The sequence below is a fragment of the Phascolarctos cinereus genome, unplaced genomic scaffold (genome assembly GCF_003287225.1).
Source record: "Phascolarctos cinereus isolate Bilbo 61053 unplaced genomic scaffold, phaCin_HiC Scaffold_9;HRSCAF=440, whole genome shotgun sequence".
Taxonomy (NCBI): Eukaryota; Metazoa; Chordata; class Mammalia; order Diprotodontia; family Phascolarctidae; genus Phascolarctos; species Phascolarctos cinereus.
This window is the reverse complement of record NW_027556402.1, coordinates 111,557,017-111,585,004: the sequence shown is the minus strand read 5'-3', so window position 1 is coordinate 111,585,004 and position 27,988 is coordinate 111,557,017. Positions and strand designations below refer to the sequence as shown.

The 27,988-nt window shown below is 41.4% G+C and overlaps 1 protein-coding gene across 4 annotated transcripts in view; it reads right to left on the bottom strand.

Moving 5' to 3' along the window:
- Window positions 1-27,102, bottom strand: part of ZNF827 (zinc finger protein 827) — a 253,072-nt gene extending 225,970 nt beyond the window's left edge. For all 4 annotated transcript variants that reach the window (XM_020978295.2, XM_020978297.2, XM_020978296.2 and 1 more), the window contains exon 1: window positions 26,385-27,102. In XM_020978295.2, coding sequence (XP_020833954.1) covers window positions 26,385-26,427 — 43 coding nt within the window. In that variant the 5' untranslated portion in view covers window positions 26,428-27,102. The remainder of the gene's footprint in view (window positions 1-26,384) is intronic.
- Between the last annotated feature and the right edge of the window lie 886 nt (window positions 27,103-27,988).

Sequence of the window (27,988 nt, the reverse complement as noted above, 5' to 3'; positions counted from 1 at the left end):
TAAATGCCCACTATGAAGATTAAGATGAAAAATGGAAGAGTAATACCTGAACGGGCGTCACATCAATTTACAGCTCACACCTAAATATACTCGAGCTGTCTCTGGAGCCAAGACTCACTGGTACATGGGGAAGAACAGAGTTTCCATGGAAGCACAGAATGTTAGAGCTGAAAGAAACTTAGAGAGCATCTACCAAGGCTGGGGAACCTGCAACCTCAAGGCCACATGTGGCCTTCTAGGTCCTCAGATGCAGCCTTTTGACTGAATCCAAGTTTTACAGAACAAATCCTTTTTATTAAGGGATCAAACTTCTGTGAAGTTTGATTCATTCAAAGGGCCACTTGAGGGCCTAGAGGGCCACATGTGGCCTCGAGGCCCCAGGTTCCCCATGCCTGATTCTAATCCAATCTTTGTATCTAATAGATGAGGAAACTGAGGCCTACAGAGGTTGTGACTTGTCCAAGGTCATATAGGTAGTTAGAGCCAGAACTAAAAAGAGCCCCCATTTCCTGAGTACTGATCTTGTGTGCTTTCCCACAGTTCTTAATGCCTCTTCTACATCAACTGGACACAAAATTGCTGCTATTGCCCATTTGGGCTCCTAGACTTCCTTCCTCCCAAACCATAAGTAAGCCTGGGGACTACTTCAGAGAAGAAGCTTGAAGCCTTCTCATTTTAAATGCAGTTGGGAACCACAGCCACCATTGCCTCCTTTACTTCATTCTCCTCTTCATAATCACTGTTTAGTGAAAAGGTGATGTCCGGATAAGTAGATTTACCTCCAGCACTAGAGCACTGGGGGACAATATGTAACCAGGTAGCAAAATAGCACATTGCCACAGAATTTTTAAATGTTGGGAAGCAGATGCCTGTGACGAGGAGAGTAAAACAATCAGCTGGTAAATCTGACAGTGTAGACAAAGAATTTTAACCACAAAAATTTAAAAATAAAAAAGCAACTTTAGTAGCATAGCATATTTCTCCTGAAATATCTAGATAATCATCAGTTCTCCATTTTCCAACTCAGTGCAAATATCACCACAGATAGAGCTGGAAGGGACTTTCTTAGCATCATAGGAACATGGATCTGGCCTAGAGGTCATCTATTCTAAAGAACTTGTCCAAGATCATACAAATGGTAACCAGTAGACATGGACACACCCTCAAGTGGGTTGATTACAAGGAAAATCAAATGCATAAAGAACTTTTTTTTTACTCCTAATGCTCTATTAATAGCCTTTCCAAAGATGCTTGCTACTGAAATTGAGGTTATTCAAGTGATAAACCACAAAATAATTTTAATGCATGGCCTAGAAAGAACAAGTACAGAAACCTGAGAAGAAACAGACCTCAAATTATTTTGGTTATCACCTGGGATCAAATGTAAGGTGACCAGAAGCTTTCAGAGGAACCATGACAGGGCAGTAGTGAGAGGTAAGAGGGAAAAAAAGTCATGAAAATGCCAACTGCCCTTTTGTTTCACAAAGCTGAGGCAACAAGAAATTTTTTCCTGCAAATATTATTATTATTATTATTATTTTGCCTGCTGTATTTATCTTTATTTTTACCTTAAGTCTCACCAAAGAGGTGGGCCTTAAAAGGCGGAGGCACATTAGCAGAGTTATCTGGAAGCTTACATTGCAGCTGGAATGGTACTTTCTTCCTAGGACTCCAATGCAGCCAGAACCTTTCACTTACACCAAATTCACTTTTAAAATACTTAAAAAAAAACAAACCACTCTCATCAGGAATCTCAAAGCAAAGCATTCCTGCAGTCCAGAAGATTAATTTGCTTGACACCACAAACTTTAGAACAAACAAGGTTTGACATTTGACTCTCTTTCAAAATCTGAAATGCCCATGGGCAGCAAGACACCTCCATTTTCCTGTCTGTCAACCAGCAAGTAGTCATCACACTTCATCATACGACACAGCAGATAAAACAGTCCAGGAAATGCTTCACATGGCAGGACGACCCCAAGCTTCACGGCTTTCTTAACTAAAGCTTCCCGAGGAAACCTGTAAATAGCCAATGTAAATAATTTCCTTGCAAATGCATTATTTTTAAACTCCAGGACAAAAAATAATGAGAGAAAAAAGATGATTTCCATTGCTAATTTTCTAACCCAAATGTGTCTTTGACTGTCAAATTCTTGTGAATCCTTGTCAATTTCATACCACAGTATGGTATAAAGATCAGGAGCTTCTGGAGAATGGAGAATAGAGGCAAGGACAGTCACAGAATGTGGGGGAAATGCTGGGTAAATGTTGTTTCAACGTAGCAGATATTTCTCCTTTGGGGAAAAAACAACTAAACAGTCCACTACCTAACACATTTATTTATAATTCAGTTCTCAAAGTAGTAACTCAGTAACTTGAGATTGACAACTCTTGCTACATTCTCAGAAGAGAAAGCTATTGCCTTTTCATGTTGCAACTTCTTTTATGGTTGACAGCTTCAATCAACTAGAGGACAGCTATACATTTCAGACAACTCACATTCAACTCAGAGCACTCTAGTCCAGGAGAAAGAGGAACTCACAGATTTCCATGACAAATTAAAGGGAAAAACAAACGGAGGTAGATACTAGCTATCTACATCTTATCCCTATAACAACCCACAAATCATTTCCATCAGTTGAGCTATATTCATCTCAAAAACCAGTTATGAAGAGAGAACATATCCTCACAGGAGTAGGAATAATCATAGTAGTAGCTATCATTTATATAATTATATAATAATAATAGCATTTATATGATGCTGTAAGGCTTGCAAAGTATTTTATAAATATTATTTGTTTTTATTCTCACGACAACCCTGGGAAGTACTATCATTATCTCTACTTCACAGTTTAGGAAACTGAGGCTGAGATTATATAAAATTGCTTAGGGTCACATAGCTGGTAAGTGTCTGTCGCTGGATTTGAACCCAGGTCTTCTGGCCTCTGGATCCAAAGTTCTATCCATCATACCACCTAAATGTCCAGTGGTTTTGAAAACAGGTAGCTATATCACTTATATAAAGCAGGCTAAGGAACCATTCCATACCATTTTGTTGTTTGATCTCCAACTTTTTCATTTTTATCTGACACCTTTTAACTGAGTTATTAATTCACCTTCTAGTACATCACCACAAGAATATTTACTCCACTGGTTTTCCCACCTAACAAGCAGAGAACATACTGGCCCATATTCTGATATCAACCTGTTGTGATCAAGCCAGCTCTATTGTCAATTATCTGGCTGGTGTTGCACACATACTGATAATAGCTTATGACAGAGTTTTTTAAAATAGAGATAATTTTTAAAAATATTTATATTGCTATGAAAATAAACTAGCTTTTCCTCCCCAAGAAAAGAAGGGGGGAAAGAAAATTAAGTTAGTAAAGCTTATTCAACTAGTTTTAACTTAAAATTAAGTTAGTAAAACAATGACTCCATTTCTCTGCTAGATTGTAAGCTCCTTGAGGACAACAACCATGTAATATAACTTAGTGTAATATACCATATAATATAATGTATACAATGCTTAGCACTGTTTCTGCACAGTGACTCAATTAAGACCTAATGAATGATGTTAATGAAAAATTTTTTGAAATTAATTTAATTACTCAATTTGGTGATTTCCAACAAGTGAGACAAATGATATTTATTGTAAGGGGACCATGAAATCATGTATACCTTCATAAGCACCTTCCCTAGTGCTTCCTAGTTGACAAAAACAATAACTGAAATTTAACTAGTACTTTAAGGTGTGCAAAGCTCCTCGTGTACATTACCTCACCTGAACCTCAAGGTCAAACAGTACTATATAGTATTATTGTTATTATCAGGGTAATACTATTTTTGGATAGTATTATTATTATTCTCATTGTATAGGTATTATTATTCCCACTGAACAGATGAGGAAACTGAGGGCCAGACAAGTTCAAGTGCCCATCATCACACAGCTAAGAAATATCAGAAGTGCTATTAGAACCTAGATCTTCCTGGCTCCTGGCCTGGCATTCTAACTCAACTTGACATCAAAACAACAGGTTGGTTTAATGGAACCTTCATATAGCCATTCTTTAAAGGGAATCTTTACAACCAAAGCACTTGTCTAACTTCTGACTATGTAGCTGCTCTGGGTACCCAAAATGACCTAATGAAATTGTGAATTTCAAGTACCTTAGCCTTTTCCCCATGACATACATTTGTGAAAGGGGATTTTCTGAACTTGTTCGATTGAAATATCCGAACACTCTGAAGGCAGAACTAGAGCAAAGATTGATGGTTTCTTTGATTGAACCAGACTTCTGAGCCCTAAAAAGTAGCTCAACAGCCCCAGTACGCTGATTAAGTAATTCCATATAATAAATAAACAAACATACCTTCTGTCGACTGAATAAATAATGTAGCAGAAATACATAAGTATTAGTATTTTCAAACGTATGTAGATGTTACAGTGATTAATAAAATATACCATCACAGGATCATCAATTTACAGGCTGGAAGAGAAGTGAACGTGCATTTATTAAGCATTCACTGTTTGCCAGGAACTGTACTAAACACTTTACAAATATTATCTAATTTGATCCTCACAACAACCCCATGGAGAGGGTGCAATTATACCCACTTTACAGTGAAGAAACTGAGGCAGACAGATGTAAAGTGACTTGTCCAAGATCACACAGCTAATAAATATCTGAGGCTGGATTTGAACTAAAGTCTTCCTGACTCCAGGCCCAACAATCTATGCATTGCCCCAACTAGCTAAGGAAGAAACCTTACAGGTTCTCTAGTTCCACCCCCTCCCACATATGAGGAAACTGAGGTGTAGGGAAGTCATGCAATTACAAAGTGGGGGAGACAAGAATCCTCACTACTGAGCCAAAGCTCTTTCCATTGTACTACATAAATTCATAGCAGCCTTTTGGACATTATATAGTTTCTCAATCAATAGATCCCAATAGCACAACTATTATCATGTCTAGTCTGAAATTTTTTGACATTAAAGAATCTGTACTAGAAATGGTCAACAACTGGCTTAACTCACTGCCTTAATACTTAATTAAAAAAAAACTCTAATTTTCTTTTAACTCCTTGGTTTTGAACTCAAAAAATTATTTTTTAAACTATATTTTATGAGCAAAATCAAGCTTTTCTCTGCACCCTCTTAGCTGTCAAGTTGAAGGCCCACCTGCAAACTAGCCCATTTTTAACACATGGGTTTCATTAACACATCCTCCAAGGCGGCACCCAATATACTCCCACCTGAAACCAAGAGGCTTTTCACGCTCTTTGGGTTCCAGCCACTAGTTCAGGTATGCAAGTACTTGCATTACAATCTGCTCCACAGTTCAGAGCAACAGTCTTAGGTGGCATGCTGAGGCTAGAGATTACTGAAACATCAATGCCCCTAGGTGCACCCAGTTGCGGCCAATGCTGCCAGAGAAGACAATAAAAACCGCTAGTTATTTAAAACTGCCAGGGTCGTAAAGACAACCAAATTCCTGTCATCCATCCAGATGGGAAAAAGGTGCCATCAGGGCACTGAGGCTAGATAAAAGTAAGTCAGTCGAAGGCAAATGTATCATCAGGCCTAGCAAGAGAAAAGGATGACCTAAGAAAAGGTGCATCTGCCATAAGCCTGTCCTGTTGTACAGCAATGCTAACGTGTTAAGATTTTTAAAGACTCTGATTAGGATAAAAATAACAATAAAATTTAATACAGGTCACATTCTTCATGATAATGTGTTGCAAACATTAGGTAAAATATTATCTTCCTCCTCCTCCTCCTCATCATCAAATACTTACAGAACTTTAAAGTTTGCAAAGTACTTTATATATGTTGTCTTATTAAATCTTAACAACCCTATGAGGTAAGTGATATAATTTTCCTCATTTTCCAGGTAAGGAAACTGAGAATGATAGAGGTTAGGTGACTTGCTTGGGGTCACACAGTTAGTAAGTATCTAGAGCAGATTTTGAACTCAGATCTTCCTGATCCCATTATACTACATGAGGACTGGACAAAGGCAATGGAAAAGCTAAGCCTGGAGAGGAGAACATCTTGGGGGGAATGCAACAAATGTCTTCAGGTATATGAGAAAAGGATTAGCCTTGTTCTACTTCTCAAAAGGAAGCAATACAAGCAATGTGTGGACATTGCAGAGACAGATTAAGGTAAGGGAATTTTTCCTAACAATTTGAGCTACATATCCCAAAGTAGAATGATCTGCCTTGGAAAGCAGCAGGATCTCCCTCTCCCAAGGTTTTCAAGCAAAGGCTGAATAGACATTTTTCAGGGATGTCATAGAGAGGATTCCTGTTCAGGGCTGCCTAGATTCCACTTGATGAAGTCCCTTTAGATTTAGAGAATCTGTGATTCTGGGAGGGAGACAATGAGGCAGAATGGACTGAGGTTGCTCAGGTTGGAGCAGTACTAAAGAATGATCTTCAAAAGTATAAAGCTCATAGCGCCTTTCTCTGAAACATTAAACACATCCCACGTGAGGTAAGTCCAACACCCCTCTGAAAGAAGAAAATGGCATCATTCCTATAGTCCTTACCCCCAGAGAGGAAAATTAAGGCAGAAAGGGATTTGCTAAGGTCATTCAAAGAATCTTCAGATCATGAAAGATAATTCAAATGCCTCAGTGCACTGATGCTTCACTGACCCAGCATCTGTGGGGAATGAGGTGCTCCAGTTAAGTGGATATTCCAGGCAACAAAAGCCTACCCTTTTAACCTGCAAAACTTTTTTAAACCTCTGTTGATGGGAATTTTTCTAAAACATATTACTGGTCTCTCCTCCCTCTCCTTTTTTTTTTTATTACATTCATAATCTTTATATTTACTATACAATTTAGCCCTTGATTATATACTGTCTTGCATTTTTTTTCTATTTGTGTCTCATGTATAAGTCATATCTCCCCAGCAAAACTGTATATTTAATAAAATCACAGACTGTTAAAGTTGGATTCTGAGAGCATCTACTTCCATTTCCCCTCTTTTTACAGATGAGAAAGTGAGGCCCAGAGACAATATCATTACTGTCCAAGACCAAGTAACTAAGCTTAGCCTGGAAACCAGGGCTTTTGACTAACAGTCCAAGATACTACTGTGCAATCCTGCTCTTTCAAATTCCTTAGGGACAAAAAACATGTCTCCATACTTCTCCATAGGACATCCATTAGGCTGCTATGCATAAAATATTCAATAAATATTTGTTGACTGATGGACAGTCACAATGGTGGGATGAGAAAAGCCCCAAATTTGAAGTTAGGAGACATGGTCGGTTTTTATTCCTGGCTCTGTCATTTACAAACGCACACTGGTCTTTTAAAATAAAGTACAGTGAATATAATTAAACTTTGTTCTATGTAACTCGGGTCATCATTAGGAACATAAATTATCGTGCTCTGCTTTAGTATAATGATGTCTTCCCTAGCTACTGAGGTAGGCAGACCTATTTGCTACTATATTAAATAGCCCTAGGCTGTTGTACTTTGAGTTGTTGTTATTGTTTTATATTGTTTTTGTTTTTATCCTTGTAACTATAACTTTTCCCTGCTATTAGTATATATGCCCTTAGCAGCCCCATCACTGCTTCTAATCTTCTGAAGGGCCTAACGACCAGATTACTAGGCCTGTTAGAATCTAGAATGAGAGAAGGGTGCCAAGCAAAAGTAGATGAGCTCCAAAGGAGGGCTAAGGGGCTCTCCAAACAGAAAAGGAAGCTGGGCTACATAAACTCTGTGACAACATTTCTTCATTTCCCAAATGGCAGCACTCTTCTGGAATGATGTTACACCATACACATCCCTCTCTTTTCGCCTACTTTTCTGCTTCCTCTTATGTGCTGTCTTCTTCCCATCAGATTGTAAGCTCCTCAAGGGCAGAGACTGTCTTTTCATTGTTTTTTTTAATTTTTAAAAAAATTCCTAGCACTTAGCACAGTGTTTGGTCCATAATAGGCACTTAATAAATGTTTGTTGATTGACTTTTTTTTTTTTTGCTGCTTGGAAACTTGTTTTTACATTTCAGGTTCTTAAATGAAATTAACTGTATGGTGTTCTATGGACTAGAGATCACACTGCCAATCAACAAACATCATTGAGTACACTGAGAACTGTACTCAGACGGCACTAAACTTACTAGCTGCTAATGAGCTGAAGTCTATTTCTTGTCAGAAGCCTTAGAACTTAGCTATTCCTGAGATTCATCTCTGTGCTTTAAGCAAACCTCTAAGACAAAAGATTATTTTTCTAAGCAAGATGTCAAACAAGGGAGGCTTTCTAATTCTAAAATGACTATGAAGACTCCAGAACCTTCTCCCTTTTGGAAAAAAAAAATCAGCACTAAAATAGAATGTTCTGGTTGCAGGAACAACAGTAAGAAATGTCTTAAAGCATAGCCTAAGCATACCACTTGCCAAAAGGCCAGCCTAGGACCCAAAGTAACACTGGATAATCTACAGATTGATTTCTGCTCCTTCACCCATTCACTTGAAAGTACTGGCCTTCCATGTTGCATACAGCACATAGGATCTGTCCCCTTAAGCAATCAGAAGTAAATTTACCATGGCTACCACATCATTATCAGAAAAATTGTCTGCTAAGGTTGATAAATCGGTCGATTATCTGCTTCCTTGACTTTTATTTCTTCTTGTATAAATGTTTTCATCTCAACATCACCAATACCTGTTGCAGCCTGTACCATTCATTCTCAAACAATTCAAATTTTCAGGAGCTCCTTAACAGATTCAAGCAGAACTTAAAAAGAAATATCAAAGCAATGACAACTATTTAAAAAAAAACCCCAACAAGTCTACTTATCCAAGCTGTAGTCTAGGAAACAGTAAGGGGCCTCTAGCTTCTGGCTGAAGAGAAAGCCCCCACATGCATACACTGACGTCATGCTCCATGTAATGAAACATGTTATAGTCAAAAATAAACTGCCTGCCAAAAAAAAAGCCACACACAGTAAGTCCTTTATTTACTAAAAATACATAAGGATGAGGAGAGGAAGTGGCCTTAGGGCAGCTGAGACTTAGCAAGGGAGCTTTTCTTGATTTTTGTTAGGATTCAACGTTTAGGATTAAAATGAAATCCCAGCAGAAAGTGCAGATGGAATGGGCATCTTTCCTCCTGCACCAAGGACATTGATGTTGCCTGCCTCCTTGCCGGGCTCTTACAGAAAAAAAAACAGAACTGTCAGACTTTTCAGGATGAACCAGCTTCGTGGCTAACCTCCCAATTATCCATGATGAGGAGGGACAGGGATCTCTCTGAAAAAAATGAAAATTCAAAAGCAATCTAAAAAACTCAGATCAATAACTTCAACCTACTCACATACCAAATCTTGAACCAAAGCTGCTAACAAGTAGCCAAATTAACTCACTGAAGGAGCATCTCCTTTTATTTTTCTCTATGTTCATCTCCTGGTAAAACCACTAATGAAGAGACTAAGGCAGACTAGAAGATGAAGGCCCTGGGTAACTCACAAGCTAGAAGGGCAGTGCCTCTCAAATTGAGAGCCTGACTGATTTCCCACATTTCTAGTGTCCTGGGAGAGAAATCCCCTCCAACCAACTATAGAAGAAAGGTTGTTGAGATTTCTTTCTAGGAGAGATTTGATGGGTTTATCCTTCAATGGTGATGCTCCAAAGCCATAGGTGATCCATTTCTCAGCGATGATAAGGATGAACTTCAATATGATAATAACTACAATGAAAATAAGCTGAAAATCAGAGTGATGGGTGCTACAGGAGAAAGTCTTCTTTCTGGATAACTCTTATTTCACAGATAATTCATGAAGAACTTTACACAGAGAAGTTTGGTGGGGGTTGGGGCGGGGAACGGAGAAACTTTAGTTAGACAAGATGCTCTACTGCTATTTACAAGTCCATTGACAAAGTAATCATCTGGAGTGACCCAGCCTCCAAAAGACAACACTAGTCTCCTGGATTGTGACTGTTTCTTCTGCTTGCTGTGCCTTCATTTACACCACTTTATTGCCTTACTTAAGTTCTATCTCCTTTCCACAGCATTTTGGGAGCACGGAAAATACCTGAATTTTTATTTGAATACAGGCATATTTCATTGAACATAAAGATTTTTTTAATTAATTAACTTATCATTATAATTTAATTAATTATTTACACTGGATTTGGAAACAGAAGAACTGAGTTTGAATCCTAGATCTGCCACATGCTACCACCTATGTGACTTTGGGAAAGTCACCTCAATTGCGCTAGTTTCCTCATCTGTAAAATGATGGGGTTGGGACTAGAATCAGGGGTGGAGAACCTGCTGCCTTGAGGCCACAAGTGGCCCTCTAGGTCCTCAAGTGTGGCCCTTTCACAGAATCTAAACTTCACAGAACAAATCCCCTTACTAAAAGGACATATGTGGCCACATGTGGCCTCGAGGTTGCAGGTTGGTCTCTAAGGTACCTTCAAGACCTGGATCTATATAATCTTATGTTAAATCTTGAAAGTATTACTTACAAGGAAAAAGAGACAGCATGAAAAAAATCACAGGCCTTACAATCAGAAAACAGGGACTCAAATTCTGCTCTGAGATCAATGGCTCTCTGAGCTTCAATTTATTCATCTGTTAAATAGGGATAGTGATACTAGCTACCTCACAGTTTTGATGTGAGAAAACAATGTGAGTTCATATACAGTACTGTAAGCACACTCATCTCATGTAGAAAGGTAATGTTGTAGAGTAGAAAAGGCAGTGGACCAGAGTAGAGAGAAACCTGGGCTTAAAACCCCAGTCCTGACATTTATTTATATGGGAACCAGAGCAATTCAACCGTTTACTCTACTAGCTATGTGGAAGGCACAATTTCTCAAAGCCTTTGTTTCCTCCCCTATGAAATGGGAATAACATGCTCATACTATTTGCCTTGCAGAGTGCTTATGAGGAAAGTGAAACCTTAAAATGCTATATAAATGTGAGCTCATAATTCAGCTTATATTTTGGGAAGGCATATGGCCTTGGAGTAAGGAAGAACTGGGTTCAATCCTGTCTCTAACATTATTTGACTATGTAAGTGTAGACAAGTCACTTAACCTCTAACTAAGCCAGCAAGGCTCTAAATTACAGACTAGCTGCTGAACTGCACAAGTGCCAGTGCTTTCTACACTAGGAGTTTACTGCACAAATGAAATCATAAGTCGGGACTCCCCATCTACTCCTCCTCCCCTACCAAAGAAATTCAAGTTGATCTACAGAGCTGGACAAATTCAATGAATCCTGGTTTTTGAGTTCCAACTCTGAGTGATGCTCACTTTGTTTTGGACTCTGGGAAAGTCACTTCCCCTTGAGAATCAATTTCCTCTCCTGTAGAATGAGGAGTGTGATAACTGCCCACACAGCCTGCCTCCCTGTCTACTGTGGTAAGCTGCTGTAAGGGCTGTCCAATAGAACAGAAGCAGTATCTTTGGTCATGGCAGCCCAAGCAACCATAGGCAAGCCATTTAAATGTCTCTGGGCCTCAGTTTCCTCATTTGAAAAAGTAGCAAGCTAAGATGAGCTTAGAAACAAGGGTAAGATGAACTCTAAAGTCCCTTTGAACTTCAAGTCCAGTGATCCACAGCCAACAGAGAGCCTGTATTTTTAAAAGAGACAAGGAAAACAGTTTTAAACATCAATTTCACTTTAAAATATATAGATCTAGATCTAGAAGACCCACTTCATAGCTTTAGAACTGGAAGGATCCTCAGAAGCCATCTAGAAACAGAAGTAGGGGCAGGTGATCTCATTTGAAGCAGCCTTGTTGTGCTTAATTCTCTTTAGCGTCCACAAGGTGGTAAAGTAAGCTGAGTTCTCAGGCCCTAACGGGCACTCCATAAACATTTGCTGACTAGTTCGAGAGGAAGGTCAAGCTTAATTCCTATGTCTAATTGGCTCGGGTCTACTTTCCAACACTACAGGTATCCAACTTTCTAAGAAAATGCAATACACAGAACTCCAGGTTTATGGATTATTACAAACAAGGGAATTCATTTGTTTTACGTGTCCTGAAACCGCAAACTTAAGAACTCTTCAACCTAGAGCAGTTTTGAATGGCAGGACCTAGCAGCGATGGAGCTGGCTGCCCAACTCTATTAAATGCTATAACTATCCATATCAAAAAGCGGAGGGAGCTCAGTTCTGATTACAGTCATGTAATCTTGAGTCAGAGAAACTTGTGTAGGAGAAATTACAATTTGGGTAGGGCTGGAGGAAAGAAAGGGAACAATGAATGATGAATGGCAAGAGGTAAGAGAGTCGATTTCAAAACATTATAGTAAATCTATAAATGACCCAACTCAATCTCATCTAGTCCTTTCGCTAATGTTCAGTTCTTGGCCTCCTCTTGTTCTTCTTCACACACACACACACACACACACACACACAACATACACACAACCCATATGTGTGTGCACATCATATATACACATGTATACGTTTACATATACATGCATGTGTGTATACATCTTACGTACACTACATACATGGGTATATATACATACACACATACATGCATACACATATATAAATGTGTATATATGCATATATGTATGTGTATATATATATATGTATGTGTGTGTGTATATATATATATATATACACACACACACTCATTAACTAAGTAACTTGTATAAGTCCAATAGTTTCAAATATCATTGGTAGACAGATAACGCATGCCAATATCTCTAGGATTGCTCACTCAGACAGACACACTATGGTGGAAAGAGCGCTGGATTTGGAATCAGAAGAACTGAGTTTGAACACTGGCTCAGCCATTTCCTGCCCATGTGACTCTTGAGAGCTGTTCCTCTCTGTGTCCCTCAATGTCATCATCATCTGTGGAATGAGAGGGTTAGATTTGGTGATCTCTTTGTTGGACCCTGATTCTCTTCCAGCACTTTAGAGGTTATAAGAACCTATACACACGACTGTGAGAGAATGGCCTGGGCGAGTGGAATGAACGCTACGCCTTGAGTCAAGAGACCTAAGTTCAAATATTAGGTCTAATACTTAATGGTGAACTATTGGGACTCTGGGCAAGTAGTCTCACTTCTCTGAACCTCACTATTTCATTGGCTGAATGGGAATACTAATACTTGTACAATTGATCTCAAAAGGTTCTGAAAGTGTTTTTAGACCCTTTTTAAGCACTACAGAAATGAGTTGTAATTACTGAGCCCCCAGTCTCAAAGAGCACATGGTTGGTAGGGGTTGGCTGATCTATAAAGATACCTCAGAGATCTACAAGTAGAAAAGTCTTCAAAAGCCACCCCTCTGATTTTAGGGTTGAGGAAACTGAGGCATAGAAGGACTAAATGGCTTGCCCCAGGTCACACTGGTAACAAAGCTCCATAGGCAGGATTCAAACTAAGGTCCTCAAATTCCAGAGCTAGGCCTCTTTCCGCTGTACCATTCCTGAGCCTGATTTCGTATACTGCCAGTGGAAAGCAACATTTCTCATCGGAAAGTTTAATCTACAAAAAGCATAAACCAGTCTCTCATCAGTTTAGATGGCATAGGTCAGTGTTCCCAGGCCTGATAACCCTTGGGGACGTAGAACATCAAGACTCTAGACATTACAGGAGCAATGAAACTAGACACTGAATTGTGGAGAGGGGTAATGAACTTAAGATGTTGCCTAAAGCGCAATGTTTGAGTCCTTGCATCTTCACCCTTCTCCTCTTACATCATTTCTGGTTCTAGACTCTTTCATCCCACACATCCAATCACGTCACCAAACCTTTCTGGTTTTTCTTGAAACTGTCTCTAGGATTCACTTCCCTTTCCCTGTGTACTCATTTCTGTAACTATCACCCTAACTCAGGTTCTCATCACCTCCCACCTGGGCTGCTGCTTATGCCTCCCAGCTCTAAAGCTGTCTCACTTAGTTCATCTTACAAACAACTAGCTGACAAAAAAATAATTAACTAATTGGAAAAGAATTAATTTGTAAAAATCTTCCCAGAATCACAGAATGTAAGTTGGAAGGGCCCTAAAGCCTTCTAGTCTACCACTTACCTGAATAGCCTTAATGGGATGTGGGGAGGTAGGAGGGGAGTGTCCCAGCACCTCCCCAGGCAGCCCATTTCACTTTAAGATAACTTAAACGCTTTCTTTTTTAATTTTTCTCTTTATTATCAATTTAATCATCAACCACAGGCTGAAACATTTTAAAAAATACAAAGAAAAAGAGGGCTGTGCATGAACTGAGAAACTTTTGCTGAAGTAAGTTTTTTAAAGTGCATATTAAATTTTCAAAGGTAGTAATAAAACTGCCCTGTTTGTGGTCCCCTCCAAACTTTTTCATTTTCTTCTATATATTTTAGTTTTGTTGATACTTTTCTTTCATTTTGGAGAGTTTCTCTATCACTACCCACTACTTTACACCTTTCACACACACACACACACACACACACACACACACACACACACACACACACACAAATTCACACACTTATACTTCAAGCCCTGTCTTCCCTTACAGCAACCAAGCATAACCAAAGAAAATCAAAAGAGCAGCTCGATCTGAATTTGGAGGTCTCATTTGCTCAAATACTACCTTCAACACTATGAAAGAACCTACTGGCTCTGGTGGCCTGATACTTATCAAAATAAATCCAAAGACTTTTTCTATAAAAGTTCTCCCCTTAACCTGTCTTCCCTTCCCCAAACAAAAACACTTTTTCATCCTTCTCCTTTATTTCCATCACCAACCTAACCTCTTTATCTAAGCCAGGCCAACTTTCTTATTATCTTACTAAAATACATTTTACTCATGACATTCCTTCTGCCTGGAAATTCCTTTTTTGTATCACCTGAAGTCTATCAATTCTTTCAAGATCTAGCTTAAAGTTTATTTTCTCTAAAAAGCTTTCCCAAATACTTTTTAGTTCATGCACACTCACTTCCTCCTTCCTCTCTCCAAAACATTTTTTTTAAAAAAGACAACCAAACAAACCAAAAAACTAATTCTGTGGACATAGTATGTGCTTAGCAAATGCTTACAGAATGAATGAATGAATGCTAATTAAGGATGACAACACCAGGGTTACTGGAATGTGTCAGTTCTATAAATGAGACATCTCTGCTTCAGGTCTCTTTAACGTTTCACTATATAGATAGAGAGGAGCACACCAATTCTCCCATTAAAAGAAAATGTTTTACTTCTTCATTTGTTCATTTATTCATTGCCAACCACTTCTTCCCTCTGATTTCATTCCCAGAATTCTAGTAGATTCAGACACCAAAGTTTAGGCGGCATTTCTATTTCATGGAATTTCCCTTATCATATAAATGTCAGAGACCAGCTAACTATATTTTCATTCTCCTTTTTCTTAAGGCCAGATCAGAACTCAAAAAAATATTATTTGCTGTTTCTTTGTCACTAGAAAGGAGGAATTATGGCAGCATATTAAAAGGGAAGCTTATTTAAGCCTTGGTTCTGCCACAATTTGTTTCTTACCAAAGACAGCTGTTTTCTGTGGCCCGGAGAGGATTGCTCGGGGTTAACAAGCAGGGCCAAATGAGCAAGGATTAGAAAACTACTCATAATTCTAGGCCATTACAGAAAGGCAGTTCTCTCCACATGGAGTAGATATTTCTGACCCCTGAATGTGTCATTGGACATGGACCCATTTTGTTACCCTTTGCCTGGTCTGATGTCAAAGATCCTGGTCTCAAATCCCCAAGAGAAACAAAATACAATTGGCTAGCAGGACAAGTTCTCATAGATTACTCTACCCAAATGCTTCACCTAGGAAGCGACAGCTTTACTCCTAGGCAGAAGACACAATACATCAGAGGACCATGGAAAGGGATTTTCAAGAAGCAAAGGTCTGGTTTTGTAGGATCAATATCCACAATTCCACTGACCCCAAACCATGGAGCTATTGGGAACCATGTCATAGAACGTATGTTGTACTGGATATAACAGCCCCAGTGATGACTTCACCCCTTTCCTGAAAGAAAGCGGGTCATTCTTGCTATACTACAACTGTGTTAAATCATTATTACAGGATCCAGAGGTCGAATCATTTCATCCCAAACACTGCTACAGAGTAAAAGTCTGATATAGTATGGTTAGTTTATAAAGAATATCATAACACTTTATATTAGGAAGTTAGTTATAAGTATATATTATGTATATATGTATATGTATGTACTCATAAATGTATTATAATATATATACATGTACATATATGTATACATATATACCTATGCACACTATATATGTATACACACATTTATAGTTTTAATAGCTTAAAACTGCATGAAGACTACTTTTGGAATAACCTGTATACACATATATACAGACACTACCATATATGACAGACAGTGCAGAAAAATATGATAGAGGGCCCACTTTCAGATCAAGACATGTCTCTGACACATACTAGCTGTATGATTATGGTCAAAGCACTTAAAATCCTCAGTGTCCTAGACAATTCTCTAAAACTGTACGTTTCGGATGAGTTGCTGATCAATGTTAGTGGAGGCAATTTCTACATTGGAAGTGCTCCCTTATCACCTCAGGCCTAGACTACTGCAGTAGACTACTTGTTGGTCTCTCTGTGACAAATCTCTCCCCACTATAGTCTATCCTCCACTCAACCATCAAAGTGATATTTCTAAATTGCTGGTCTGGACATCTGCCTCCCTTCTCAACAGAGAAGGCTCTGAACAGAGGCTCCCTATCTCTTCTAGGAACAAATATAAAATCTTCTATTTGGCGATCAAAGCCCTTCCTAACATGGCCACACACACACACACACACACACACACACACACACACACACATATACACAAACTGGGATCCAACATCCCTGGCCTTTTTGTTGCTCTTCATTTGTGATACTCCTTCTCCCAACTCCAGGGATTTTCTCTAGCTGTTCCCCATGCCTGGAATTGTTCTTCCTCATCTTTGTCTCTTGGCTTTCCTGGTTTCCTTCAAGACACAGCTCCCATTTCATACAGAAAGCCTCTCCCAATATCTCTTAATCCCAATGCCTTCCCTCTATTAATTGTTTCCAATTTATCCCTTATATAACTTGCCTATACATAGTATTTTTCATGTTGTCTCCCCCATTAGACAGTGAGTTTCTTGAAAACAGAGACTGTCTTTTCCCTTTCTTTGTATACTTGGTACTTAGTACAGGGCCTAGAAGACAGTAGACATTTAATAAATGTTTATCGATAGACTGACTGACTTTACATCCAATAATGAAATTATAAGTGTAGGCCAAAAAAGTATATATTTATTAACAGTGTCAGGCAGGAACAATGTAAAACTCAATGCTCTAATAGGTAGGAAGACCTGGGTTCAAAAACAGCCTCTGATCCTTAATAGCTGTGTGATTCTGTGCAAATTATTTCACTTTTGCTTGCTTTAGGAAATTTACTAGGACCTAACTACTAAATCACAGACCTAGTAGATTTTATTAAATTAGTTATCCCAACAATGATATTATAAAGGAATTAGGATCATAGGTTTAGAGCTGAAAGAAAACTCAAAGCTTTGATAACTAGTCCAGTCCTGTCATTTTATTGATGCAAAAGCCTGAGTTTCAGAGAGGTTAAAGTGATTGACCCAAGGTCATATAGTTAGTTATTCCCATCTACTCTATATTGTCACATTAGACAGATTAATGGAATACAAGAAAAATGAAACACAAAAGCAAAAAACTATATACACACAAGCACACAAACCACATTCTAGGTTAGAACTACTTACAAACTAATGGCAAAGTGGATTATGGCACTGAATTAAAACTTAATGTGCACTTAAAGCATGTTAGTTCTACATTGTTACTTCAGTATCCTGCTACTTGGCAGAGAGGATCCAGGAGAGTGAACTCAATATCCTAATTGATACTTTCTCCCACTCATTTACAAAAATTAAAGAGGTAACACCAAAGCACATCACTAAGACAAACTTTGCATAGTTTGAGAAAATTTATCACCTTCCACTAACTAGTACAGTTGCTTCTTCAAAAGCCCAGATAAGCAAAGTGCTGATCAATCATGGAAAAGATTGTTTTCTCTCTGACCTTCTTTCAGGTCATCTTCGAAGACTATCTCTCTCTCTGTCTCTCTCTCTGTCTCTCTGTCTCTCTGTCTCTCTCTGTCTCTGTCTCTCTCTCTCTCTCTCTCTCTCTCTCTCTCTCTCTCTCTCTCTCTCTCTCTCTCTCTCTCTCTCCATCTCTGTCTCTGTGTCTGTCTCTCCTCTCTGTGTGTCTAGGTCCATCTCTGTCTGTCTGTCTCTCTGTCTCTATCTCTGTCTCTCTCTGTCTCTGTCTCTCTGTCTGTGGGTGTGTATGTGTGTCTCCTAACTACTTATCTAACCTATCTAGGGAATATCAGAGGGAATGGGAGGTTATTTTAGGGTCTGTTTTTTTTTAAGCCCTAGCCCCATAGGAAGACACATACTGCCCTCTCCCCACCCCCCATCTACCTCCGTCCTGGCCACCCAGCTCATAAATTTAACTAAGCTGAATCAATATTTCCTTAAAAAAACAGAGAGGTAAAGGCTGGATAACCCTAACCAGTCATTTAAGAGTCAGTCCACTCCTGAACTACAACAATGTGGTAGTATTTTTAAAAGAGGGGTGGGGGACTGGCAAACAATATCCTTTTTAGGAAGGGCAGAATCTGCTGCATTTAATATAACCCTGAATCAGTCTGTGAAAGGCCAGAGCTGCAAAAGGCCACATTCTGATCTCAGACCCATGGGTGGGTGTGTATCACTGTACATTTTATAAAATTAGATACAGTCCGGCATGGGTGTGTATATGTATGTGGGGGCTGTTTTCACAAGATATCTAGCAATATGTGCACATGCATCTTAGGATCAGTTTCAAGCCCCGAGGCTGGCTTTTAATTTATGAAATGCCATTATAGCTGCAGAAAGTCTACCTAAAAGGTAGGCCTTGGGGAATGATAACAGTCACCTTACAGGACCTCTCTCCTCCAGCATCTAGGCGGGTACTATACTTTAATATCGTAAAAATGTAATTTACCAACATGGGATGAAAATACCAGGCTTGCCCATAAAAAGGAGAGAAAAGAGAAACTGAAAACTTGAGTCCATCATGGACTGTTAGCTATTTTTGAAGTCTGCCCTTTGCACATCATTTTCTTATAAAATATGACAGTAGATATTTCAGTTTCTACGCACCATGAAGTGTTTTGTACACTTAGCCCTAAATGGTATGAATTACCGGACTACACCTGGCAAACTAGGTGACAGAAAATAGCATATCAGAAACAGGGCACGGGATCATTATTTACAAAATACACACCTCAATAGAGTGAGACTCCAGAGAGGCTTAACTAAGCTGCTATCCTAAAGAGATTCAAGGCATTAACTATCATAACGAGGCTTGGGTCTAGACTCATTTTCAATGGAAGGTAGAAAACCAAATATATGGCTCCTTGATCCACAGTGCATGGTACTGTAAAAATTCAGGTTAGAAACCCTTTAACTCCCCAAAAGTCCTATTTTGTAGGTCATCCTCTCATTATCTTGTTCTGGTATCTGGTCTGATTAAATTACAGAAAATTACTAATATATTACTCAGAACAAATAGATCATCTCCTGCCTGTTATGTTTATTTTATCCCATCTTCTATCCCAACAACTCAATACAAACAAGGGGAAAACAGGAGATGGGGAGTGATTTTTTGGAAAGAGAGGAGCTGCAATAATTTCCCCATACACAGCTAAAGAACAAAATGCCGGCTTTTATGAGTAGGAGGTCCTCTACAGCCAAAGACGACATCAGCGACCACCTTTGGAAGGATAAGAGTCATTGGGATTTTTCCAGTAGGAAAATCTTTGGCCAGAGCTATCACTCAACCTCACATCAGGTCTCCTTTGTGACCAAAGGAACAATTAGGCTAGCCAGGATTACTAATCAGACTCTGGACAAGGAACAGAACTGACCTCTTGGTGAAACTGGTCCATATAAGGATTCAACCCATGGCACTGATCTCATCCACAGCCTGCTCAACCATCTAAGCTCTCCAGCTCAGCCAGACAGACATGTGTTCATTCTCTTTTATACTGATATCCCCTTGCCCACCAGTGATTAAACACATAGTAGGTGTTTAACATATGCTTGAGTGATAGAAAAGTACACTGAGATTAAAGTGACTCATATTGGTATTTTAAACAAATTTATAACCTTAGAAAATGCCTGCTTGGTCACCCTATTGACTCAGGATAGGTCTTAGGTGTGTGGGGTGTTTTTTCCAGACCATCCATCTAATTTTACATGTCTCTAGAGACAGAGCTTTTCCGCCTCTCTTGGAAATCTACTAATAGATGTCATTCAAAGCTTCTAAAATCCTAAATGGCACCATGAGCTTTAGCACTGGCCTATGGCTGTCCAACTTATACTTTACCAGTGTGATTTATTATTTGTACAGAGAGACTTGTCAACTCACACTAACAGTGTGATTGTCAGGGTGTGATGACAGTAACCAGGTAAGAAATTAGAAATCAATTTTTTTTTATTAGAAACTATTTTGAAGTATTAGCAGGGCTGTGACTATGAGCTGCTTCTTTCATTTAATCTTGAATCCTTTGCTATCTCTGTTATATTTTTAAAAAGAAAACATGAATATTCTTTTAGGTGGAGAGCCCATAGATCATTCCAGTGCCTCAACCCATGCTGCTGTTCACTGGGATCACTATAGACAACACCACATTTTCACTCTGTTAAGACTCAAAATAAACATTTCTTGCCAATATCATTCAGTTAGAATCTGGACACCACAAGAATGGAAAATAAGAAATAGGAAGTAGAACTAAAGTTTGTTTCTGTTCACTAGTACTACGTGCCTATAGCTTATTCCTTATGTTTTTGTTTCAAACTTGTGATTTCATCAGTTTGGGGAACTCATATGTATCTTAGAGAGCTGTCTGCACCAGTGAGAGATGAAATCACTATTATAAATCATTGGAGCACAAATACTGTGAGCCAGTGGCCTGACTCAAACCCAGGCCTTCCTGACTGTCAGGACTCCAGACAGGCATGCCTTTCTATTCATAAATAGGGGCTCATTTTATTTCTACAGTCTTTTTACCTCCTAATTTGCCTTTGCTCTTTTGAAAGATAAGAAGAGCTCTCTTAGAAGTCAAGTCCCCAAAGCATACTATATATCCTGTACCCATGATTGAGTAAACAACACAAGAATATTTAAAAACCTGCATTGTTTTAATTAACTTTTCCTTCTTGTTCTCTACCAGGAACAGGTATTAGACAAAACTGTAGTAATAAAGATAACAGTGATCCAAGTTTATGTGTGAGTTAAAGCTAATGTGAATTCCAGAATCATAGTTGAGGAAACTGAGGCTAGAAAAGGTCAGATGACCAAGGTCACACAGTGAGCAGAGCTGTGTTAGAGCTAGAACCCCAGCTCAGCTCCTCAGACTCCAAACAGTTTTTAAAGTGCCAAGCCAAGAAAAAATATGGATGCTATTGGATGTAAGGAGGAAAAAAACCTCTGGCTTCATCCCTCCCTTTATTAATCAATTAACATGTATGTATTAAGTGCCTACTATGTGGCAAACACTGTGCTACATATTGAATATAGGATTTTTTCTTTTTTAATCTCTATTCTCAAGGTAGGATGACAAGATGATGGGCTTTTTTTTAAGTGTGCCATTGGAGATGGGAGGTAGGAGACTATCCTAGCCTACCTAAGTGAGAATTCCATAGACTCAGAAGATAAGAACTTTCCCAGAACAGAAATGCCACTAGCAGTAATAGCATTCTATTCATATAAAAAAAGGACAATTACTGCTCTAGGCCAAGTCTAGCCTAGGGAAAAACAGACTTATTCCAAGTAGAATTTTTAAAAGCTGCCACCAAACAAGGACAGGCCAAACACCCTACAGTCGGGTAAGTTTTGCCAAATGCTCTACAAACAGGAGGAATGAATCACCATTAAATTTTGGGGGGTGCCTACTTTGTTCTCAGTGGTGTGCTAGGCCTATATCCTGAAGCCAAAACAAGTCATTTCAGGAGCCCAGGAGTGAATAATTGCCCTAATATATAAACCAGAAGTATAACAATTAGGTTAGGGGGAGGGAGGGAAGAGGTAGAAGAGAGCCAATCACAGAAGCTTATGGCTTAGACTCAGTCCCCATGGGTGTAGATCTGGATGAGAGTGGCATCTAACATATGGAAGCTGGTCCCTGATTAAGGGAATTCCTGGGAGTCTAGGGCCAGTCCTAACTCCAATTCAGGGAATCAGGTCCACATTCACTGAAAGATAACTAATCTGGGCTTCCAAGGACCACATCCAGTTTTGTAAACTGTCGGTCCAAAACTGCATGTTCCAGCCCTGTCATCTTCTAGACAGAGATCACCAGTGAATAATGCAATATTTGTTCGGAGAACTTTCCAGACCGAAACTCTGAGATTTCTATGATTCCTTAGATCTGTTCATAGAAACAAACAACAAATAGAATGATAAAGTAACAATAATAATACACAAACTTTTAAGATTTGAAAAGTGCTTAGAATCAATTGCCTCAAACACTCTATTTTTGTTAACATGGTTCTTTACTTAATAACAACCTTTTCATCTTGTCAGGCTTTTAAAATTCAATTTAGGAATTTGGGGGGGGTGAGATTTTGGAGACTTCTCACTGGTTCTAATTCTTTCTTTTGTTTGTGTTGAGATTTTCTTGCTCACTGGTCAGTAGTGATTCCTAACTAAAAAAGATCAACAACGGCTCTTTGAGGTCAGTTGCAACCCCCCCCAACCCTTCAGCCCCCTCTATTTAGAATCTATTTGAAAGTTTTTGCTTCTCTCAATAACATCTTGAAAACTTGGTATATAAATTCTACCAGCACTGCTTTAATTAGTGGGCTGGCAATAACTTTCCCTTAACTTTTGATGGAATACACAAGAACTCTTTACTTAGGGGATTAAAAAAAATAGATTACTCCCTCCTCCCATGAATCAATTTTAGCATTAGGAAAGGACCTGAGAATCACAATATTTCACATTAAATGCACATTAACACTAATTTTTACCAACGTCAATATTTATTATATCCCCACACCGCTGCAACAGTTTCCCAGGCATCACTGAACACTTAGTAACGTTTTACAATTCAGACTGAATTGCAGAATACAATCTAGAAATGCCTCTTAGAAATATCTCCTAGAAATACCTCTTAGTCCAAAAGCAAATTGCTTCTAAAACGTGTATAAACTACACTAAGACAAAGTAGCAACAAAAACCCATTCCATGCAGAGGTAAGTAGAAAAGCTTTGCAAATTAAGCCTTCTCTTTAAGAACTGGAAGAACTTTTACAATACATCCAAAAAGTAACAGCTTCTGACTTCAGCAAACGTTTGCTTCTTAACACAGAGGGAGGGGTGAGGTGAGCTGGGAGAGAGTATTTTCTAAGTGACTGGATAACAGTATTCATTAAGGATCAGGGTGCGAGAGGCAGCTCCCAAAACCTAACAATCACCAGCCACAAATGCACAGCAGACAGGCCCACCGTGAGCGAGCTAAAATGGAGACTGAATTTCCTCTCAGTCCACAGAGACAGAGAGGGTAGTCGCACCGGGTCAGGGTCAAGGTCACTAGCGGGGCAGTCTGCAGCTGCCTGAATGCTCCACACACAGAAATGTGTGTTGGCTTTCCAGCTCTGTCACAGGAGAAACAGACAAATCTCTTCTCCTCTTCCACCCTCCTTCTAACCCCCCTCAAAAACAGGGAGTGGGGGAGACCAAATTCTCCCCCCTCCCATCTTTTTATTCACACACAAGTTAATAAAAGCTTCCGAAGTTAACAAGCAAGTGGGAAGTTTGCAAGGAAGACCAAAGCCCTGGACTTCTCAGGGACAAGGATTAAAACTCTCCTCCCTCCCACCTAGAGACACCCACACACCCTCCCACCCATTCCTTAAAAACTGTGGTGAACTGGAGAAAGGCAGCCATGTGCAAACACACTTCCCTGCACTCTGGCTGCCGTCGCTGCTGCTGCAAGTTCTCTGCGAGGAATGAGTGCACGCCAACAAAACTCTCTTTCTCTCTCTCTCCTCTTACCCAGTGCACAGAAATATGCACACGCCGAATTTTCCTACACACACACACACACACACACACACACACACACACGGCTGCCTGTGGGTTGAGTTTTATGTGCATATATATGACATATGTGATATTATACTCAGAACCTCTAGCGGGCAGACGAAGAAAGGACTGCACAGGGGCAATTTTATTTATTTTTTTTTTCAAGGAAGGGGGGAGAAAAAAGCACAACCCGAGCCCTGTGCGCCGACTCCGGCGTACCGGGAAGGAGAAAGAAAGAGAAATATTTGTGGAGCGACTGGGCTGGCTGGCCGCTAGTGCGATTTCTCGCCACTCCGGCTTTGGCCTGGGTGGCCCGGGGTCCGGGAGGGCGGAGCAGAGCAGGGCCGGGCCGGGGGAGGGGGCGCGCCCGGCAGACGGGGCAGCAGCTTTCACCCCACCCCCTTTTCCCCCTTTAGACACCAACACAACTGGTTCGCGAGGAGGTGATCGATCGCACTCCCAGTCTGCAGCGGAAATACACACACACGCACACATACACTCAGCCTGAGCTCGAGACACCATAACCTTAACCCTTCCCCCACCCTCCATGAACTTCAGGTGACCGACCACGTCTCTCTGACACATAGGCACTGGGGCTCGGCCCGGTTCTTCTCCGAGCTCCGGGCTGGGCAGGCAAGGGCAGCGAACCCGCGCTCTGCCCTGAGGGGTTGGTGGGGGCAAGGGGGAAGGAGGGCACAAATGACCCTTCCTCTTCCCCCTGAACCCCTCCCTTCGGCTCCTCCCGAGTCCCCTCCTCCCCTCCCTCCCACTCACCCCGCCCCACGCCTTTTCCCCTGCCCCCTCCTTCCCTACATTCACGAAGCCCGGCGGCCGCCCCGGGGGGGATATTTTTAGTTGCTTCTCCCTCCTTCACTTTTAGCATCTCCTAGCACTTAAATGCAAAAGCCAAGAAAGATGGGGGGGGGTGGTAAGTTGGGAAGAAGAGAAAGCAGTGGATGGAGGGGTGCGAGTAGGGGGAAGTTAACAGTGTTTCAAAGAAAAGAGGAGGGGGAGGAAGGGCGGGAGGGGGCGCCGGGTGGAGGAGGGGAAGGGGGACCAGGTCGTGTCAGAGAGAGGAGTGTGGCTGCCTTGCCTGCAGGCGCTAGAGATTGTGATGCACTTTAGTCCTGGACTCTGCTCTAATCTGGGGGGGGGGGTAGCACTAAAAGCCCGACTCTAGGCTGGCTCAGTCTGATCCGACTGACCCTGCATTTTATTGCGGCCAGGATCCCTGCCTCCCTCGGCTCGGCTCCCCTCCCCTCTTTCCCTCCTCCTTCCACTCGGCTCTGCTCTGCAGGGACCTCGCATGCCACGATCCACTCGGTTCGCCTCCTCCAGTTCCTCAGGCTGCGCCCACCATCCGCTAGTCCCTTACCACCTTCACCCCTGGCACCAGTCAGACCTCTGTGCCCTGCAGCAGCGGCGGCGGCAGTAGTGGCCCCCCCTCCAAACCTAGGCACCCACACCCACCCCCGCCACCTCCACCTCCACCACACACCGCAACAGCGGTGGCAGCAGCCGCCCCATCGGGGTGTGTGTCTATGTGTGCGCGGGGTGCCCCCACACCCTCTTCAGCCGCTCGCCGCCTCGCCCTCCCCCTGACTCCCTTCTTCCTCCTCCTCCTTCTCCTCCTCCTGCTGCCGCCGCCCGCGGCTCCTGGGCCGACCAACCCAGGCGCAACCTTTAGCCGGAGACGGACCTCGCGATTGATTCTGTACCAGACAAGACCGACCGCGCTGCTGCCCCCCCACACACCCCGAGCCAGGCATCCCCCCCCAGCGCCATCCCTGCCCCCTGCCCCCCTCTGTGCTCCGCCCTGCCCCAGCACCCCGCGCCCCTGGGCACCGGGGAGAGACACTAGGAATTTTTTTTTAATGACTCCAACCTTTCCCACCCCCAAGAAAGAATAACCCCCCCCTCCGGCATCCACAGGGCTCCCTCTTCCTGCTCTTGCCCCCTCCCACCCGCTACCCGGAGCCAGGAGGGGCAGAGAGAAGGGAAAGGGGGGGAGGAGAGAACACGATCACCAGGGGAAAAAAAAAGAGGGGGGCGAGAGAAAGAAAAAAAGAGAGAGAATAGAAAGGGCACAGGGCTGATCATCACCAACATGGCTGCCTCAGCACAGACCTAAGAGAGGAATAACCCAGGCTGTGTCTTTGTCAGCTTCACCTCTGTAACCCTAAACTAATGCAGAAAACAACGGAGGAGGCTGCAGAGGGGGGGGGGGCCGAGAAAATGGCACGAGAGGAGGTGGGGAAGGGATGACTTACGTGAGGGAAGGCGCTTGGGCTGCTCCTGCTTCCTCCTGGGCATTTTCCCCCTTTTCTCACATTCTCCTCCTTGGGTAATGGGAGATCAAGTAAAACCCCCGTGGGGGCACCGAGGCAGACCCGAGCAGCGGCAGGCGAGGCAGGCGGGGAGCCGGGAGAGAGCAGAGCAGGGGGAATCCCTTCTCGCAGCCCTGGGCAGTGGGTTGAAGCTGGTCTCCTGAAGCCAGAAGAGGGGTTTTCTTCTTTTCTTTCTTTTTTTTTTCCTTTCCAACCTTCCCCCCCCCTTTTTTTTTTTTGGTCGTGCACCTGGCTTGTCCCCGATCGTATATATTCTTCAATGGATCTGCTTAGTGGTGTCTCTGTGTGTGTATGTGTGGGTCCTATGCTTGTGTGTGTTATGTGTGGGGTAGATAATGAGTCCTGGTGCGGCGGTGTCTATGGCCGCTCTCTGTGTGTCTCCAAGCCCCTAACACTAATGCAGGGATCAAAGGGCAGCAGCGGCAGCAGCCGAGCTCACAGCTCGTTCTCTCTCGCTCGCTCGCTCGCTCTCGCTCTCTCTCTTCCCTCTCTCCTCTCTCTCTTCCTTCTCTTCTCTCTCTCTCTCTCTCTCTCTCTCTCTCTCTCTCTCTCTCTCTCTCTCTCTCTCTCTCTCTCTCTCTCTCTCTCTCTCTCTCTCTCTCTCTCTCTCTCTCTCTCTCTCTCTCTCTCTCTCTCTCTCTCTTCCCTCTCTCTCTCTTCCCTCTCTCTCTCTCTGTCTAGCATAGGCTGAGAGGGAGAAAGAGGGCGAAAGCAAGAAGCATACACACACACACACACACACACACACACACACTCACACACACTCACTCATGCTCTCGGAGGCAGAGCAAAGAGGAAGGTGCCCCCCAGGCTCCCAGGGCGTACTTAGACACCGATTTGCAAGCGCTCTGCTGAAAAGAACGAGGGGTAAGGGGGTGCTTGTGGGGGTAGGATGTGCTTCTTCTGATTTATCCCGCTATCCACTGATCTGAAAGGAGAAGAAAAAAAGTTTTTTCACTTTTTTATTTAAAACAACGATTAATTCATTCTTACTAGTACAGTATTTTTTTTAATAGAAATTGATTTTTTTCTCCAACTTAGGTCTATAAAATTACCAGCTGCTTTGCCTCTCCCAATATTTTAGGATCCTGGCATCCCTAAAAAATTCGCCATAAAATTCTTGGGGTTACCACCTTTCACCCACCCTAAAAAAACCACAGTAAAAAATAAAATTAAGGACAAACAAAATAGATGGTGAAATAAATCACTATGTGACTGGGATAAGTGTCCAGTTTTGAAATCCCCAGTGGAGTTAAAAACTGAGAAATGCTGCCCAAATGGAAATTATAAGTCCTTGACAAAGGGGAAAAATAAGATTAGGTCACCCCTAATGGCTGCTTTAACTGCTACATGATAGTTCTACAGAGCACACAGCAATCCTGACTTGGGAAATTTACTTTTTTTCCTGTTCTAATGCAGGTATAGGAGCTTTACCCCGAAGCAATTCCAGGGTGCATTATGAACCCAATATAGCAGTTTTCATTAACTGATACATACTTTCATTACTTTACAAATCACACATCTTT